General features: G+C 39.8%; 1 protein-coding gene across 1 annotated transcript; it reads right to left on the bottom strand.

The window, feature by feature from the left end:
- On the bottom strand, nucleotides 1-8,991 carry LOC125372177. Its single transcript, XM_048381345.1, has 12 exons — nucleotides 8,928-8,991; nucleotides 8,361-8,610; nucleotides 8,145-8,322; nucleotides 6,473-6,711; nucleotides 5,968-6,022; nucleotides 5,508-5,780; nucleotides 5,059-5,395; nucleotides 3,704-4,663; nucleotides 1,332-1,788; nucleotides 821-987; nucleotides 354-427; nucleotides 1-65 (listed from the first exon to the last, which is right to left on the bottom strand). The coding sequence occupies exons 1-8, from the start codon at nucleotides 8,989-8,991 to the stop codon at nucleotides 4,437-4,439; spliced, it is 1,623 nt and encodes a 540-aa protein (XP_048237302.1). The 3' UTR covers nucleotides 1-65; nucleotides 354-427; nucleotides 821-987; nucleotides 1,332-1,788; nucleotides 3,704-4,436.
- Between the last annotated feature and the right edge of the window lie 10,958 nt (nucleotides 8,992-19,949).

Below are 19,949 nucleotides of genomic sequence, written 5' to 3' on the forward strand. Positions count from 1 at the left end.
CACGGGCACGGGCACGTCCACGTCCAGGCGTGCCGCTCCAAACGTCTTCCACTTCATCTGGCAGGCTTAAGGGAGATACAAAACACATTTATTGTATATCAATTTCATGCATTTAAGAGCTGTCAAAAATTCAGGAGAGTAAAATGGTTCTAATGGACGTCGAAAGGGTTAAGACGTCTGACAATTGATCTTCCCATGAGGAGGAATGTAAATGCTGTCATAAAACGTTTAGCTGATTGAATACTTCCTAATTAACAGCTGAGTGGGGGGAACACTGAGAAATATTCTCGAGGAGAATTTTTGGTTGATTTTCTCGATCACATGTTACAAAAGTGAATGTAAAATATAATAACCTGTGGATGGTGGTTGTTGCAGTCCTTTCAACACGTATGGCCGCAATGTCATCCCTCGCCATATCGCTAACTTCCTGCAGATGAGGTAATTACATGTATTTGTTTTACCACGTACGTACATTGTGTCTGCGAGATGCAAACAATATATTACTACTAAACAGCACGTGCACGTTACTTAGGAATTTAACATGCGTTTTCCGACATATGCATATTTCGCGTGTATTTTAAATTCATTTGTTCTGTTGTTAGATTATCGTAACTGACCATCCTGATGGAACAGTATGATGTATAATACATGTCATGATTTACCAGTACAGCTGTATTTCATGTACTGCTATGCATGTTTACATAGTATGTCCTATGTTCCGTACTCACGGGAATGTTGAAAAAAATCACAGCAGGGTTCCTTTTTATAATTTTTTTGGGGGTGGGGGTCACACAATACATACGTATGTGAAGATACATACGTGCAAGTTCAGCAGATCACCAATTGCGTTGCTCGGCATACGGTCATCAGGCGCTTCTGTCACTGTTGTCATGTTTACTTGTATGTCACTTGAAGGCTTCAAGTGGTACAATCTTGCCTTCTTGTCAAATATGGGCAGACCCCCTTCGAACTTTTCCAAAAGATCGCCTGAAGAGTCATGTGATCAATAAAACCTTACATTCACAATCGATGGGTTACCGTATACATTAGAGATAGATGATGGATATATCACACAAATGTAAAAATTCCATAATAACCTTTATTTTGTCAAGATTTATGTTGTCACTACTTACATCAAATCTTCAATGTAACATCATTTACATTTGCGGTTTAAATCAAATGATACTCATTGTGGACTGACGCATGTATTATAAGCACGAGTACAGAGTCCGTACCGATAGTGACATCATTGTCTACGTTTACGTTCATATACTATTATTTGATATAACATGCACCTGTGTATTAAATAAATATAAAACGGTGCAAATTACCTGATCCACAATATTTATTCTTCTTATATGCAGATGGGTTCTGCACTGTTATAACGAGGAGAAAGTCGACAGGATCGAAGTCGGACGTGGTGTGTAGTTTGGTCAGTTGTCTTATATTGCTGGAAGTCATATGTCTCTTAGACTCTGCGGCGGATTTTTTGCACCTTGAGCGAATATCCGGGTTTCAATTTGGCATGAAGGGGGTTCCTTGAAGAAATAGTGACTCTTTAGGAGAGCGGCCAAACCACAAAACTTTTTCTTTAGATTCTTTCTCAATGTCATGGTAAACGTATAGTTACATAAAATAGCTTACAAATCATGTAAAACTTTTATCGATTATCATGTTATTTAATCTATTTTCATATTCTTTAGTATAGTATCAATGATCATTTTACTTACATGGTGAACTGGGAAAACTGCATGTTCGTTGGTGTTGGTTCTTGTCGGTGTTGAAAAACTGAAATAAATAGAGCACGAATATTGTGATGAGTTCAGGGAAAAGTCGCGGATATGGTCGATGAGTTGTACGAGCTGAGATTTTGGGTTTAGATGGGTTGGACGTATATATATATATATATATAAACATAAATGTTCCGTGTATACACACACTGACCATCTCTGAGGAGTTTAGTGAGACAAGTATCCGCGTAAGCGATTCACAGCTGATGTTGTTACCAGTGATCATTACTCGTCTTGATTGATAATTGCCCACCGTTGGACAATAAACAGGATGTCCGGGGGGGGGGGGGGAGAATGGCCTTTTTGGATACCCACCCCCGCCTCGAGGAGGCTTTTTTAGTGTAAGAGATCGGCATGCCGCCGCTTCATCGTCTTGGGCGTAAAAGCCCTGCATGTGGGGCATGCTTGATCATCATGTCCATTCTCCACCAAGCACTTTAGGCAAAAAGCATGTTGGTCTTGGGGCGGAATATTTAGCCCGCATCCCGTACAAAGTTTGAAGGTCTGTAAAAAAGACCGTAAATATTGAGTTGGGTTGGGCGGGAAAAGTGTATCAGTGCGATTAAAGATCGAAAAGATACGTGCTTTTAACAATTGTGAAAACAGAAGCAAAGGCGTAATCTGTAATGCGACTTGTAGCGCGATACTAATAGCCATTGTCTGTAGTACAATTTTTTTTAAATACACCAAGTAGGCGTGTTACGCGCTAAGGTGTAAAAAAACCTAAAAAAAGGTAGGTGTAGTTATAATCTAGTACATCACCTTGGGTTTTGTAAAGGAAAAACGTGCAGTTGAAATCTAATGATATAAGTTTTATAACAAAATTCAAAATATGAATTTGCAGTTACCAGTTGAAAATACCCTAATGTTTTGCATGATTTTTTAAACATTTTACCTCCCCAAAGTCAAGATTACTGTTAATTATTTTTCAAAAGTACATTAATACAAACATAATGAATGAATGTTACTATTTTGTCTTACTTCATGTAACTTATTACTTTAATGGCAACAAAAAGGGAAAAAAATGCAAAAAGGACAAATTGAATTTCTACATGGAGGTATGGGAATTGAATGTGGGCAAGAGGCCACCCTAACTGTATACCTCGCGAAACTCATTGGAGAGAGGTTTACACAAAAAACACATTTAGAATTTGGTGCACAAATTTGCGTTCACGCCAAACAACGTGGATGAGGATCTTTAATAGATTTTTTTCCACGACAATTAGTACAACTCGCAAACATAAGTTACGCAATAATATACTAGAAGAAAAAGGGACTGGAATTTACTGCCGTAAATAATAACTTATCAGCAAAATTTTGGAACGAGTTGAAAGTGTATAAATGATTGAATATACGCAACTCAATGAACCGCCAAAGCTAGTAGTATTGAAAACAACATATGAAATATGTTATACATATGGGTGCAGGCTAAAACCCATTGCAGATGAATTTACAATGGTAGACGAATTGGAAGGTCTAAATAAATCCAAAACCGAGAGCTCCGCTGGAAGCGTCCTAGCTGTGTCGCGACAGGCAGTGATGTGTGAAGAGTTGACCTTTGGTCACGTGAGGTCACAGGGACAGCGACGGCGTGGTGTAAAAGTGGGATTGTGGAACGGAGCCTTCTTGTGCTGATGGCATGGGTCGGCAGTTGCCGCATCTACACCATCTTGGACGATCCTCTAGCTCTGGTTGGCTTGGTGGATCATCACATGGTCTGTAGCCATGGGGGGGTGGGGGGGGCGGTCAGGTAGCCTAGTGGTTAAAGTGTTCGCTCGTCACGCCGAAGAACTGGGTTTGATTCCCGACATGGGTACAATGTGTGAAGCCCATTTCTGGTGTCCCCCGCCTTGATATTGCTTGAATATTGCTAAAAGCGGCATAAAACCATACTCACTCACTCACTCACTCACTGTATCCATGGAGATAATCCTCAAAAGGTCCCTGGTCTCGGATCAGCAGCTCAGTCACTATTGTCTGGAGCTCTGTCATGTTCAAAGTTGCTGCAAAATCCTGGAAGATAATATAGTTAATTGGAGACAAGATACAACAAATCCAAAAATTAGTTTAAATATCTTTCACACCAGAAACTAATTTACCTTAGTTAACATACAATAAGCTTGTTAGGTATAAACTGTACATGATTGTAATAAGGTACCTTGAATAATAAGGTAACGGCTTGATAATGTCACCATAGGTGGACCATCTGGTGCACGGACAGTCTGATGCGGAGTGGGCTACCTTGCTTGTACAATTTGTCTTCTCCGCGTCCTCTGCACCAATGGTTCCTCGTCTTCACTGTCAAGCAACACGTCAGTCTGTGAAAGAAATGTACAATTAATTACTTAGATATCATATCATTTTGCAGTAAAGGAGGTGACATTTTGTTCAGTTCCTTCACTATTGTTCACATGGTTGAGATAAAAAAACAACTGTAAATAAAAATTACCAATTAGCAGTGATGAAATGCATTTTCCTAATTATTGCCTCCAGCCGACCCTTGCAGCAGTTGCACCCTGCTTCTTTCTCTTCTGGGTAGAAATGGAGGAGTTGTGCAGAAGAGGGGTGTGACTGGTGTTAACATCTACTTCCTTGAGTTCTTTCAGTGCTATTCACATTATCTCTGCAGATATGGTTGATAAGCACCTACAGAGCAAACTGCATTCCTGCTATTTGAGTGCACTCGGGGCATGCCTGTGTGGTGTGGACATACAGTGCAATATAAATGGCCTTAATTTTTATTTTTGACAAAGCTTGTGTTGTGTTGGGTTGGGTTGTATTTACATCATGGGCATCTTCTTCCTGTTGATCGGCTATTGCACCCATGTCAGGTTGGCTTTGAATCATAGACTCAGTCGCCAGAGGGGCATCACCTGATTTAAAAAAATATATAATTGACATCTTGAACACCTTTTACATCACTTGAGTGAAACTTCAACACACAGAAAAAGAAAGTACTGATGCTCACCATAGTTAATGATATACATTATTAGTACTGCCTAAAATGAAAGGTCTTTCACGAAGTCAAACCTAGTAGCTTTTGTTAGAATCAAAATGGCTTCTTCAAAATCATCATATACAATGTGCATTGTCTTTCATCACTTGTAAGTTCAGTGATCTTATTCAAAACCAGGTAAATTAATCATCCTTATTATTTACACCTTAGACTAGTTAAATGTTATCCTGCTACTAAGAAATGATAAACACTAGTCCGCTGGCTACAAAACGTCTATGAAGTCAATGACTCATGTAAGCTATTCATATTCACCTTGATCAATGTGAAGGTGTTTCCCAACTTTAATAACTTCTTGAATTGGTAGAGGATACTGGTAGACACCTTCATTGACACCCTTGCTGTGACCCATATGTTTGTAGAAATATTCTCTCTCAGTGGTAGGAACTTCAAGTGAAGCATATATGGTACTTATTCTGTGTCTTTGTTTTGATGCTATCAACAACTCTGGATGCTTCACACCAGCTGCACCACACATACTCCTAATAGCATGCCAACCTAGCACATGATATGCTGACTGCTGTGTGTTTGGAAAAACATAACAATTTTCATCAAGAATCCCAACTTCCTTCCTCTTGTCTTTGTGTCGGTGCCTTGTCCATTCTTACAGTCTCTTGGGATCAGGGCTCACTTGCACAAAGCGATCTTAGCGCTAAGATGATCGTAACTCCCATACTTTAGCATAGGCTTACAATAGTCTTAGCGCTAAGATCGTTTTGTGCAAGTGGTCCCAGGACTGGAACTAAATGGTTCCCTTTCCCAGCTTGGCATGCAACCATTATTTCACTGAAGAGCTTTTTCTCCCTGGTCTCTAACTGTTCCATCCTAGAGTCATCGATCCATCTCTTGGCAACTGCATCATCCAAATTTGTAACTTTTAGTCGTGATGGCTCACCACCCCGTCGTGCATTAAACAGAGTAATCCTGCAGCACACAGCATCTCGGAGAGTAACATATTCATTGCGCCCAATGAATTCCTACTCTGACATCAATCTCTCAATTGTATTCAGAGTATGAACCCTCAAGGTGGTGACTTCCTCTTCTCTTGCTTGCTGGCATTCTAAGTCTTCCCTGTCTACTTCTATTGATTGAATAAGCTGCATCTCCAAATAAAATGTTTTGATTTAAATCTAGCAAATGAATATTTTTTTCTATTTCACTTGCTTTGGCATCTTCTTCGTCTCCAAATGAACCCAGCATGAGAAGATTGGCTGATTGGCTTAAAAAATTCATTATTCTATCTCCTAAGCCATACTTGAGCCTCCCTTCAGTGGTGGTCACCTCCTCAACTGCTTGCTCCAAAATGTTAATGTTTCCATGATGAAACATGTCTTCCCCTGTCATGCCATGATGTGACTTGCCTCGGAATGCGATGAGTAATTTCGACAAAAGTCGCATATCATTCATTACCTATTTTCTAGTTTCCATTGTCAGGATGAAAATGAAGAAATACTTCTTTAGAAAATACATCTTGCTCCTTTGTTGTACTCTCCTTCAAATGCAGCATTTCAACTGGCATGGAACTGGGGCAAATGTGCTGTCCTTCATGCATAAGTCCTTGTGTCTATGGTAGAGACGCCGACTATAGAATCCCTTACACAAGGAGCAGTAGACAAGATCTTTCTGTCCTTTTCTCTCAGCCTCAAATTCTGGTTTATCTTCTCCTTACTGCTTTTTGTTAAATTCATAAATCCCACGCTTTCTGAAATTCTCAAATATTGTATTTCTTTCTTTTGAGTTTTGGGGAAATTTCATAGCCTCTGAAACTTCAGGAATGTCCTGATGCTGTTGGGATATGTGTCTTGATAATTGCATTTGACCAATTTTGCAGAATGTGCATCTGCGTTCTGGCTTCCTGTATTTATCTGTGAAAGAAAGAATATAATGTAAAATAATAAAGTATAAGACCTACAAGTTTTCGCCAACCTGCCATATAATGTTACTTTTACTATAAGTATACGTATATACTATAAGTAACACAACTTCAGACCGAGTATTAAGTGGCACATATATACTCTGTAAAAAAAAAAGATACGCAATACGGATATTTTTGGCAATAAAAGCAAAATAAGCCGACCAAGAGGTGCAAAATGAAGAGGTTTAATGTGTTAGTGTCAGTGACAGATCATTATATTTATCACATAATGGGTGGGTTTCTCGGCAGGATAAAGCCAACGGTTAAAAACGATATCCGTTGGGGCCATATGCGGATAGAGATGCAAATATCAAAGGTCAAGTAGGGACTATTTTCAGTGTTTACAAACAAACATGGCGTCGCCCTTGGCAATCGGCGATCGAGTCAGAATTGACAATCGCGGATGTGGAGTCATTACTGGAATAATAGATCGAAGTTCAATTGAGAAGTCCTTCTTTGTTCTTATCGATGGGACAGATTACGAAGGACGACTAGAACGACATCGTTTAAGTAAGATTCCATGTCCAGTCCCATGTCCGATAATGCCGATATCCGAGCAGACGAATACAAGGTTTCGTTTAGTTGAGATTGAGGATAGCGATGAAATCATTGACAAACGAAAACAAAAACAAAAACACCGCAAAAAAGACTTTGTTCACCATGAACCTTGTGGGTGAATTTCTTTCCTCTCAAAATGAACATGGGCCTATTGAGACCATCTCCCCATGTGAACTTTCACCTTACATATGCAAGTTTCTCGTTGGCATAACAAAGTAAGACGGCTCTGACCCCGAACCTTTAACCCTTCGGTCATACATATCAAGCATTGACAGATATTTGAAGCAAAAAGAATATGGGTGTACACTTTCCCACTCCCCAGAGTTTGGCAAAGTACGGGAAGTTCTGAAATCCCGACAAATAGCTCTCAAAAAGAAAGGGAAAGGCAACTAACCAAACAGATCTGTTATCCGACGAAGAAAATCATAGCCCCCAGTCCCCACTTCCCCCGTCTCAATATCAAGCGGTCGGTTCCTTAGACGCATGAGAAATATTTGAATCCATATTCGACTTGTTACCTCAAGTGACATTTGCTCGTGGGTTGAAGACAAGTGGTAAAGACGTATAACGTCAGGTTTATCTCTTGCAGGAAGTTCATGCTGTAAGGTAATTTCAATCGCACACCTCAGCCATATAAACAAATTGAAACAGCTGAGAATACAGTAATTTTATTTTATTTCCGGATCGTCGCCTCTTTACAGAGTCGTCCCCTCGTTGCCTTCGGGCCGAGCCTCGTTGCCTTCTGCCACCCTCACCATCATCCCTCGGCTGACCCTCATCCCCTGGCAGACCCTCTCCCTCGCCCCCCGGCAGACACTCGCCCCGCCTGCAGCCCCTGGCAGACCTTCAACACTGAAATTGATATTGCCTCAGAGTTGTCCCCTCGTCGCCTCCGGGCACCCTCACTGTCATCCCTCGGCAGACACTCGCCCACATCCCTTGGCAGACTCTCACCCCCCGGCAGACCCTCGCCCACAGCCCCCGGCAGACCTTCGCCCTCGCCCTCGCCCTCGCCCTCGCCTGCAGCCCCTGGCAGACCTTCAACACTGAAATTGATATTGCCTCAGAGTTGTCCCCTTGTCACCTCCTGGCACCCTCACCGTCATCCCTCGGCAGACCCTCACCCCCCGGCAGAACCTCGTCCTCGCCCTCAGCCCCCGACAGACCCTCGCCCTCGCCCTCGCCCTCGCCTGCAGCCCCCGGCAGACCCTCGCCCTCGCCCTCGCCTGCAGCCCCCGGCAGACCCTCGCCCTCGCCCTCGCCCTCGCCCTCGCCTGCAGCCCCCGGCAGACCCTCGCCCTCGCCCTTGCCCTCGCCTGCAGCCCCCGGCAGACCTTCAACACTGAAATTAATATTGCCTCACTATAACATCCTGTTACTAGTTGTGAATGACATTTCAATTTGATAAGCTTGATGTAGGATTAGGATTTTTACATGTAGAATGATACGCATTCAGAAATGTTGAAATATGATTGTAACAGTTGGGATTATTATTTAGGCTATTGCACAAAATTTAGATATTTGTTTCATCTTTCTTGTTACTTGCAATATTTCATAAAAATCATTCGAAATGCAAATATTATACTTACTTTGAAATTATTCTGCCCCCCCCTAACTTCCAGATGGAAGATCCCATCTGGTATCTGTTTACTGGGAAATGCCTTGCCGATGAGTTCGGCACTGCCCAGGTAGGTCTTCCCGTCCATTAATACCATTGCGTTGTGTCTGTAATCAGATGGTGTCATAATTCGATAAATGTTTTTGGTTTTGTAAATATGAATGAACAAGTAAAGTATTTGTAATACTTTGGAAAAGATGAGTTTTATCTCTACCTTTTTTCCAAATTTATCCAGATACCTCATTTATTAAAGTGACACCGGTTCAGAATATGTGAAAGTTGTTTTATGTAAGAGACTCTTTTGTAGTGTTTTCATGAGATGGATTGTTGTCATATCTGTTGAATTTAGGTCTTTAATACCCCTAAACTGGGCAATGACCACGTGGTTTAGTAGTATGAAAAACCCCGGGGGAGTTGCAAGCTGCCTTGCACTCCTCCACAGTTTCAACTGTATTTGATGATGATGATGATCATCATCATCAGCCTGGCCAAGGATGACCGTTTTCAGCGTTGTGGTTGACTCCCTTGCAGGAATTAACTTCAAAGGAATAAAATCTTAGATTCATATGCAATCTTTCAGAAACATGATCAAAGCCGTAGTGTTATTTTCTTTACTTTTGTGGGGGTAATTGATTTGTTGACGATGGGGGTATGTTTGCTTCTAGGAATAGCAATTGTACGTTAGGATACATGAGCAAGAAATATGTTAATTATTTTGTAATCGGACAGACCTGGATGACTCTTGCTCTTGTGGTGACCCGAGAGCCAACTGGCTCGGACTTGCATTCCGATATAGTAATGATGGGTGGTTCGAGAAAGTTGGTAACCACCTTAACATCATAATTAAATTTTCGGTTTGATAAAATCTGCAATTATGAATGTATAATTATATTATATGTAATATATATATATATACATACACACGAGTGAAAACATCGGACACCAATGTACGACAGATAGGATTTTAGAGGATGCCAAGTATTGCACCATCCTATTGTATATAAACTTTCATCCTGTAAAACCCCGTCTTGTTGTATAAGGACTGAGGGCAAACATAAGATGCAATAATGTATGTTTGATATCCTGGGGTATTTAGTCCAGCTTCAATGTCTTTGAATTCAATAGTATCATCATGATGTGTCCTCTAGATGTAAGAATTTCTACTCTCACCCAATATCTTTTCTAAATCAGTATGTTTTGGATTAAATCAGGAAATTGTGAATTCAAAAGAAAAGTGGGAACAAATCTATTTTTTACTGGAATTTGTGATGCGAGTTGATGGCATCAGCGGTCATATGACGTTTTGTTTTCTGTTATGTATATTTGAAATGACATCTGTATTCAACACGAGAAAAGACTTCCTGATGACATGTACGGGTACAAAAATGGCGACATGCCAGGTTGTGTATTACAATATTTCACTTCAATCGATAACCACCAGTGATAATTATGATGCCAATAAGTGCATTATCTGGTGCACATCGCCCTTTATACAGACTGTCGTCATGTTTCAGCAATATTCTATGAAACTAAGAAACGTTTAAGATATGAATTGTTATGAGATATAGAATCAGTTGCGTGCATTTTTGTAAAGAAACAAATACTGCTACGAGATCTTAGCACATTACATGACAATTGACCCGACACACCTGTGTTTCCTAAATGCCGTATCTCACCATGTATTTGACGATGCTAGGTAGAGGTTGACACAGACACAGACACAGACACAGACACAGAAACTAGGTCAACTCTTGCAGTCGGTACGTAAATGACATGCCATGGACAGTTGAGTCCGTATGGAAAGATTTATCATTGGACATGTTAGCATTGTCTTCCAAGGTACAATTACAAAGCTCATTTGTCTAATCTTGCTAAAGGGAAGGTGCTAATTGCTATGGCAAGCATGGAGCGCTGAGCGAGAGTGTCCAGCTGCTGCAAGGTAGCCTGCGTTAACGTAGCAGCTGGTGGGGCACAGACACCCAACCGCTCAACATGGGCCTCCGCGGTAGGACCTGCCTCGGGAAAGGCAAGGTCATGAACCGGGAGTGAACCCTTTCTCTATGACGGGGGAGGCAACGGGAGACCCCGACTGGAGGCCGCCGCGAAGGCTTTCTCCAAGGAAGGCTTGATCCCACGCAACAAGGTTGATGCGGGGAAAGCCTTGTCCGAAGACTCCTCGAATACCTCGGCGGAACCCACAGAGCCCCGCGGTACTGGCAGGGGCTTAGGCATGTCATCAAAGAGGTCATATACCATAGCCACGCGGTCCTTAACCAAAAGCGGGAGCAACAGTTCGGGGGAAGGACCGGTGACCACGGAAGCCACCGCCGTACCGGTAGAGGCCGGGGACGGAACAGCCAGCGGCCTATCCCGAGATAAGGTTGACAGCTTGGAGTCCACAAGTTGAGAAAGTAATGCTGTGACAGAATCCCCGAACACGTGTCATTATTTGATAGTGATTCATAAATACATTACATGTTCAGGATAGTCGGAATCTTACAATGGACTGATTTTGGCAGATATTTGCCATGAATATGGAAAGGCTTTGTCGCTATACCAATTTATGTGTAGCTTTGTATATTGTGTGTGATAGAAGTTTAATGACAATTGATAATCTTCCTTTAACATTGTCACAAACATAATTTCCTTACTTGCGTCTTCCTTGAAAACCGTACCGTTCCGTCATCGGCAATAGTGGCATCTGTTGCCATGTGAAAAGTTCGGGAGTTCGGGAAGTTGGGGAAGCCGGCCGACATTTGGACTCTGGAAATCCGTCCAGGTGCTTCCCTGACGACAACATCTGCTTCCTTATAGCTACCGAATCGTCCATGTTTCCTCCTCTGAGATGTGAAGTATGTCTATATAATCAATATGTTTCAATTAATGTCAATTAATCGTTTTAAAAGATAATTGCAACTGCTTTTGTCCATACTAATTTGTAATTAGTTTTGTGCATTGTTGCGTCCAGGTAAAAACTAAGCGAAAGTTACTTCATGTTCTGAAATAATGAAGGAATCATGTGAATATGTCGATTCTACTTCCATAAGGAACAGATTCAAGTCATTTCTCCGACTGAAGGCAGGTTATGGTCGATGTATAATGTCTAACTTTTCAAGACATGTGTCAGTTGTACTTATTCAAATCAGGTTCAGAATAAATTGAACCAGGAATTCACTGACCAAACTGCCAGAATGGTTTTATGAAAAGATCGTCTTCAGTGGAATAATGTCCAAGTGTAGGCATGAAATGTAGGGTTTTCTCGTTATGCTATCAGTGAAACAAGTCAACTGTATAAAGAATGTAACATAATTGGAAGTGTAATTTGAATTTTGAAGTTCCAGTTGTGATTTGTCGTCTTGGTGTCTAATATATATTTTGTATATACAACAAAGAAATATGAATAGAAGGACAGTAAATACACTTATTATACGTATGTCAAAATTGTGTATTGATTTACATATCAAATTCGTCAATACAATATTAATAGAAAGGTAGAGTAATGGTAAGGGTAATTAATTTCAGGAAAATAGAATAGTACATCTGCATAGTATTGAATATAGATCTTTGTTGGAATGTGGGTTTTAAGATAATGGGTAGAAGGAGAAGCTTACATTTAAGAAACGTACAACATCTCAGAGATACAGATACTCTCACCTTTATACCTGTATATTTATTTATATTTATATTCTGTAAGCACACTTGTTTTAGGAGTTTCATTAGCTATTTATTTTATCCTTTTGAATCCAGTTGGGCTACATAATTCAACAACAGACATGTTACAGTTAGTATGAGTCAAAACAGTGTCTGCATAATGTGTTTATTCCACCCAAGTTTGTCATTCTTCAAAGTTCAATTTCTTCCAAAATATATTAAAATTTCATAGGCGTCGGCAACAATATTGTCAATTAATGTCTATATTCAGAGAATATGGCAATATGTAGTAACTGGGTTTGAAGATGTTTGAGATTTTTACGAATTTGATTTTTTTTTTGTCATGAGAGTCGTGACCAGTTTTCTAACTGCCAGGGGACGTAATTACATTTACGCTTCATGTTGAAACTCGCATGAATTTGGTGACACATGATTTACTGTAACAAACTGGGTGATATCACATTCGTTTTCGTGTCCTCTTTGAACCATCATGCAAACATAATTTGACTGTTCGGATTCCAGGTTCGGAAAAACATACCTTCTGAGGCATCTTCTGAGGTGTTGTTTCCATAGTACATGGAGGATACTGATGCTATTAGATCGTGTCCAATGTAATTTTAACACATGCACCCATTCAAATGTCTTTCTGAAATTCAAACAGAAGGAATTGATAATATGTAATTATAATCACAATTTGAATCTGTTAACTGGACTTTAATCAACAAATTACACCTCACCAACTGTAACAAATTACACCTCACATTTACTTCTTTGTCTTCTGCTGTAACTTAAATTATGTCCGACATGGGTGATTCACTACCTGTGAATGAAAAAACTTACAAATCAAAATCACTTCATTCATGATTGCTAATTGAGTATCAGCAATGTTTTTCATGAATAGTATAAGCAAACGAAGCTACAACTATGTTAGTCTTCATAGGGACAAGATTACTTCTTGATCCCCTGTTTCTCTTACACATCGTTAATAATATTTCCAAAAGTTGAACAAATAATTGGTACTAAAATATATTCTAATTTACAAACTTATGGTAGCATGAAGTCCAAGATCAGACACTTCTAAGATTAGCCTCCAAGACAGGAACTCAATATAGAATATCCTGCCACTGATTCACATCAATCACTTCATTAGTTACACGGTAATGTAGACAGCAATATGAAGAACACTTAACATGTATAGTGTGATTACTATCAGGGACTTCCGATAGTTCATGGGTGCAGCTTCCTCAGTCAAGTCATTGGGGTATTATTGATTAATCTATTGAGTTTCTCTGTGTACACATTCACCATGGCTTCATCATGCAATTGATCAATTGCTTGAGATATGAGTTTGTTAATTGTAGTTATGGACTGGTTGTAAACATCATTGTAAAGTTCTCTTTCAAACTGATTCACATAAACTGGATGACCTTTTGTAATTCCTGCCCCAGCAACAGCTGAAGTGCATGGTATGAATGTTTCTTTTTGGTTCTGTGGGACCGCCTCCGTGGCCTAGTGGTAGAGCGTCCGCCCGGAGAGCGGAAGGTCCGGGGTCATACCAAAAGACGTTAAAAGATGGTACTTGTTGTTTCCCTGTATGGCGCTCGGCATTAAGGGGCTAAAACAAGGACTGGTCCGCTCGGAGTCAGTATACTGTGTCTGAGTGGGGTATTCATGTTAAACTGCGACATGGTATCTCAGTGAGCTAACACTATAAATTGGCATCAGTCCGGACTTGTACAAGCAGCCACACAAACACACACACGTACATGCACGTTGCTTATAAGTGCAATAATCTTGCACGCAACGTTAAACCCCATTTCCCCTCCCCTTTTGATTCTGTGGAATTTGCTTAATTGTGATCCAGGTCTTGCATCTGAAGGTTAGTGTGCATTGCTCTGTTGTCAAGGTGTTGTCTGATTATTGTTCTCCATGATTTAATGGACTTTTCAAGTTTGGATATCTTGAGGATATCTCAGAGTCTTCGGTGTCAGTTAAGCACATGGATAATGTTCTTCGTGAATTGAGTTTGCTTTAACTTTGACAAATGTTTTCCCACATGTTATCATCTGCCTTTTCTGGTGCAGCTTTTGACATTTTTGTTTTCCTCCTCCAATATGAAATCATAACCTTGTCCCATTGATGGGCTACCAGAATAGAACATGGCGTCATGGCCACCTTAGAATTCACGCAGTTCATTCTTTCTGATGACTTTCTGATATAGAGTTTGTGATCTCAATCTCGTGATACTTGCAGTGGCACCTTCCATGGAATAGACTTTGTGTCATGAACTTTACTGATTCTATCAAACTTGCATTGTTGCGCCTCAGGTTGATAATTCCCTGTGTGAAGTGACAAATCATTTCAAAGAGATGGCCATAATTTGGATCTTGTCTTTAGCATAAGATATGAATCCTTCTGGTTTGGTTTGGTTTGGTTTGTTTGTTGTTTAACGCCGCACTCAGCAATATTCCAGCTATATGACAGCGGTCTGTAAATAATCGAGTCTGGACCAGACAACCCAGTAATGGACATCATGAGCATCAAACCACGCAATTGGGATACGATGACACGCATCAACCAAGTCAGTGAGCCTGACCACCAGATCCTGTTAGTTGCCCCTGCCGTGATATTGCTGGAATATTACTAAAAGCGTCATAAAACCATACTCACTCACTCTTGTCCATCATTCTTCTATCTTTAACTTTGCATGGATAATCCCAGCAAATGTGTCTCAGAATTTTGATCCTATATGAACACTGATACAATGGCAGCCAAATTAAAATGTTACTTCTGCCAATTCTCAGACATTTCGGCATTTTTTATTATGTCATGTGCATTTATTATGTGGAGTTAAATATATCATTTTGTTATGTTATTTATATTTGGCACAACTGCTAACTTGGTTAACATTATTTTGAGCATGTATTGAGGATGTCCGTTGTTTTATAGTTTTAATATATTCTTTTTTTTATCCTTTACTTTGAGATGTCAATAAATATTCCACAATAGTTTTAATGAGCCTTTTGCAGTCTCATTAGAATCAGATCTTAGTGCCCGCTACTGCCTTATTGATCTGAGCTACACATCACGACCTTTCATGAAGCTTTGACTGACCAATGAAATTACTGACAAGAAGTCTAAACTAGCAAATCAGAAAGCAGTTTTCTCCAGTTTTCAAACTGGCACCTTCGATTACAGACTGCAAAATTTGAAAACTAAACGAAAGAAAATTTTGGAATGTCTAATAGATGGCCAAGATTCTATAGCAGTACTTCCCATTGGCTATGGAAAGTCTATTCTGTTTCAAATGTGCATCCCATGTAAGAGAGAGATTTTGACGGAATCAGTTGAACAGCCTGTAACTGCTGTTTGGAATACCCTATGTTAACCTGATTACAAAACACATTCCAACTGTCACTTTCCCTATCTGGTAAGCCACACTCGATTGGTCAGATGTAAGGTTGTTCTGACAAGATACACAATGGGATATCCTCAAATCTTTGTTTAGCAGTAGCAAGTACAAAGATCTGATTCAGGGAGATTGAGCTTTTTGCTGTATTCTAGCCTGTACATTTTGTACACAAATTCATTCATTGTTATACTTATACCACTACAGCAGGGATGGAAGTTAGCACCACCAACCATGCCCAGACCAGTCAATGTTAGAGGTATCCTAAGGGCTAGTAGAAGTTTATTTGTTTGTTTGTTGTTTTAACACTGCACTCAGCAATATTCCAGCTATATGACAGCAGTCTGTAAAATAATCGAGTCAGGGCCAGACAATCCAGTGATTGACATCATGAGCATCGATCCACGCAATTGGGATCGATGACATGCATCAACCAAGTCAGCGAGCCTGACCACCCGATCCCGTTAGTCGCATTTTATGACAAGCATAGTCGCCTTTTATGGCAAGTATGGGTTGCTGAAGACCTATTCTACCCCGGAAATCTTCATGGGTCTCGTTGTTGAAGTTTAAACATTATGGGAGGGTATTGCTGTGATTACACTATCAATATTCAGACCAGTAGTTCTTGTTTTATTTCCATCCCTTCTACATGTAGAAGAAGTAAATGTTGAATGATCTTTTTGTGGACAATAGATGCATATATTTTAGAGGAACCCTATTGGAACTCTGGTTCTTTTTCTGTTTTGTTTAACAGCACAGTATTCCAACCATATGACCATGGTCTTTGACATCATTAGGCTCAATGGGAATTGATGTTATGCATCACCAGACCACTTGATCCTGTTAGTCACCTCTCATGACAAGCATGGGTTGCTGAAAACCAACTCTAACCCAGATCTTCAAGGGGCTTGGGGAACTCAGGGAACTCGGGGAAAGCAGGTCCCCAGCAGCGTATGCTTGACCTAAGAGGCGACTAAGTAGGATTAGGTGGTCACAATTGGTAACTTGATTGATTTTGTGCCCTCTTACTCCGATGGCATGATATTAATTTCTTACTGGATGCCATCATTTAGGGACAGACCTTTTGATATTCTTGGGGGTCCTTGGAATTTTATTAAAAAATAAAGATTGTCCCCGAAAATTCTTGAAAAAGATAATTATGCTTCAGACTTGAAAAAAACAAAGAAATTGCCTGCCGCAAGAATTACATTGTTGCAAGGTATTTTTCTTTTTATAAAATTAGCCTCATAGTTTATAATACCAAAATATCTGGTTTGTCGCTAATCCCCATCAAATATCAAATTGTCTGCCCTTAAAAGAAGAATCAAAGGGTGAATGGTCTAATCGTGGTGGACACATGCCTTTTGATGGTAATATGAATAAGTGAATGATGTTTTATCAATAGGCAATGACTGGTCTATCTTGCTTCCACTTTACAAGTTGTGATGTGTTTCTCTATCAGATCTATCTTTTTCATACATTGTACATTATATTTAGATGATGTTTCTTTTCGATGTTATATCATATCTCACTTTGCATATATTGTATTGCATAATTTAAAGATAGAATAAAAACTTAATATACTTTGATCACTTTCTTGGTCTTTGTCAAAATCAAGTGTGCTTTGTTCAGGAAACGAAGAGTTAGTAATGGTAGCTTTGAAAAAGCTGTCAGTACTTGGTTTCCTATTCCATGGAAATGGGTTGTATCCATTGCTGTGCTATGATCTGCAGATTGCAAAGTGACAATTATGGTGTCATCCTAGGTGGGAACAAGCAAGTTTCAACTTTATTGGCTCTTTGTTTCTTTGGAGATGGTGTTTGCAATGGATGATGGATGACATAAGGCAACAGGCAACAACATAACTCACTTGAATTTGAGTCAGCTTAAAGTTTGACCACAGCTACAAAACCATGTCCCGCCTAGTTGTTTATGCTTGTTTGATAACAGTACGAGTGACCAGGTTATTTGTATTGCAGGCCTCATGGCCCAAAGTACTGCATATGCAAAACATTTACAGTGCGCTATGATATACCAAATACACAAGTTTATGGACACATTTCATGTATTAATGCTTCCCAATACAGTAAACTAGGGTTATAACGAACTCAAAGGGACTACTATTTTTAGTTCGTTATAACCGTAGTTCGTTATAAGCATATACACAGCATACCAACAGCAAATAGTCGGGACTAAAAAGTCAGTTCGTTATATCCGTCAGTTCGTTATAAGCGTGTTCGTTATAACCGTAGTTTACTGTAATTATAATTATGATTAAAATAAATTCAGGATACCCTCACCTTTTCGCGAACACCTTGCATCATTACTATCTGATAGGGATTCTTAAACCATGGCTCCTTTGTCTTTGACCTTGGTCTAACTAACTGAATTGTTAGTTACACACCACTTGGCAATGACGGAACTTCTTTCTTTTTTTCCTATCATTTATCTTGATGAAGTCCGCACTGAAGGCTAACGCACCTAGTCTTCTGCCACAGCGACATGGGAGAAATGGTATAAAAATTAACAACTAAAATTTAAATATTTACTTACATCAGTACCAATTGCTTATCCGTTTATGAACTGCGAAATGTGTTTTATGCACTTTTTATACAATATGTTACTCTATGCATTCTTGTATTTGTACGGTACTTGTGATTTTTTAGCTTTTCGTTCAACGAAACGAACGGATAGAAAAGAAATTACTATTATCTCGATCAGGGCTATATTTGCTCATAATAGGCCCATCAACATGGGCAAGTAATATTTAGGTGATTGATAAATGTGCTCAAGTTGGTCCAAAATGAATGGTATACTTGCCCCGGGACATGCATTTCATAACCCAAATCGACAAAGAGAGAGCTGCACGTGCGAAATCCTCGGGGAACACATTTCACGTGCTTCACGCTGGGCCGACTCACACAGTGTTTTCACAGTTGAGCAATGTTTCTTTAAGCATTTTAGGTGCCATAATTAACCATTTCAACGATTAGACACTGGGTCCTCGTGGCCTAACCTATACATAAACACATGCCCATGACAGTCGGAATCGCACAATCGACTCTGCTCAGAGATTTCTATTGGATATGGAAAGGGTTTTGTCACTTTATTTTATAGATATAAGGAAAAGCTTTGAACGAGACAAGATTTTGTTATCTCTAATAGGCTAGGTATTATAATAAAGTGGTATAAAGTTTTCTCTGATTGACTTATAATGCGGACATATAAGGAGGGAATGAAACTCGTCTTCAATACAATTTCCATGACAATGTGTGCATAACAACTTTTCGGATCAATCTTTAATCGTTTATGTTGTTTTTTCAACTTATGGGATGGGGAACGAAACATGCAAAATAATCGCAATACATCGTTACGATTAAATAATTCAGTTACATATTTTTCAACTTCCTAGCCCAGACTTATACCCACTATACAAATTTAAAAAAGGAAGATCTTGAAATCTTATCATGCCAATTCTTTAACTCTATATCCCTACACATTTCTGGCGTCCCCCGCCGTGATGTTGCTGGAATATTGCTTAAAGCGGCGTGAAGCCATACTCACTCACTCACTCACTCACTCACTCACTCACTATATCCTCACATCTCTGCTGTATCATAGTAAGAAAGATTATAACATTACCACAATCTTGAGAAATCCAGACATATGAAAACCCGCCTCGAACCGTAATTTACGTATATGACAGACCCAGTTTATTCTCCCATTATCAAAGCGTTTCAGCATCTCACAACATGACTTTGGGTATCTATGCTTTTCCATTAGTACACCATTAAGTCTACACCAATAATCCATGAATGGACACAATAATGACTCCTCCCAATGTCCCCAATAACGACACTACTTGACCTGCGTTAAGAAACACCTAGACACCGGGCTCTTAAAGAAATCACTTGGCAACTTTTCTAAGGCCTCCCTAAAAGTGAATCCCAGATGCCTGCTCCACACACTAATATTGGTAAAGCATGGAAAGGTAA

Source organism: Haliotis rufescens, unplaced genomic scaffold (assembly GCF_023055435.1).
Source record: "Haliotis rufescens isolate VD_foot unplaced genomic scaffold, xgHalRufe1.0.p SCAF_38, whole genome shotgun sequence".
Lineage (NCBI taxonomy): Eukaryota > Metazoa > Mollusca > Gastropoda > Lepetellida > Haliotidae > Haliotis > Haliotis rufescens.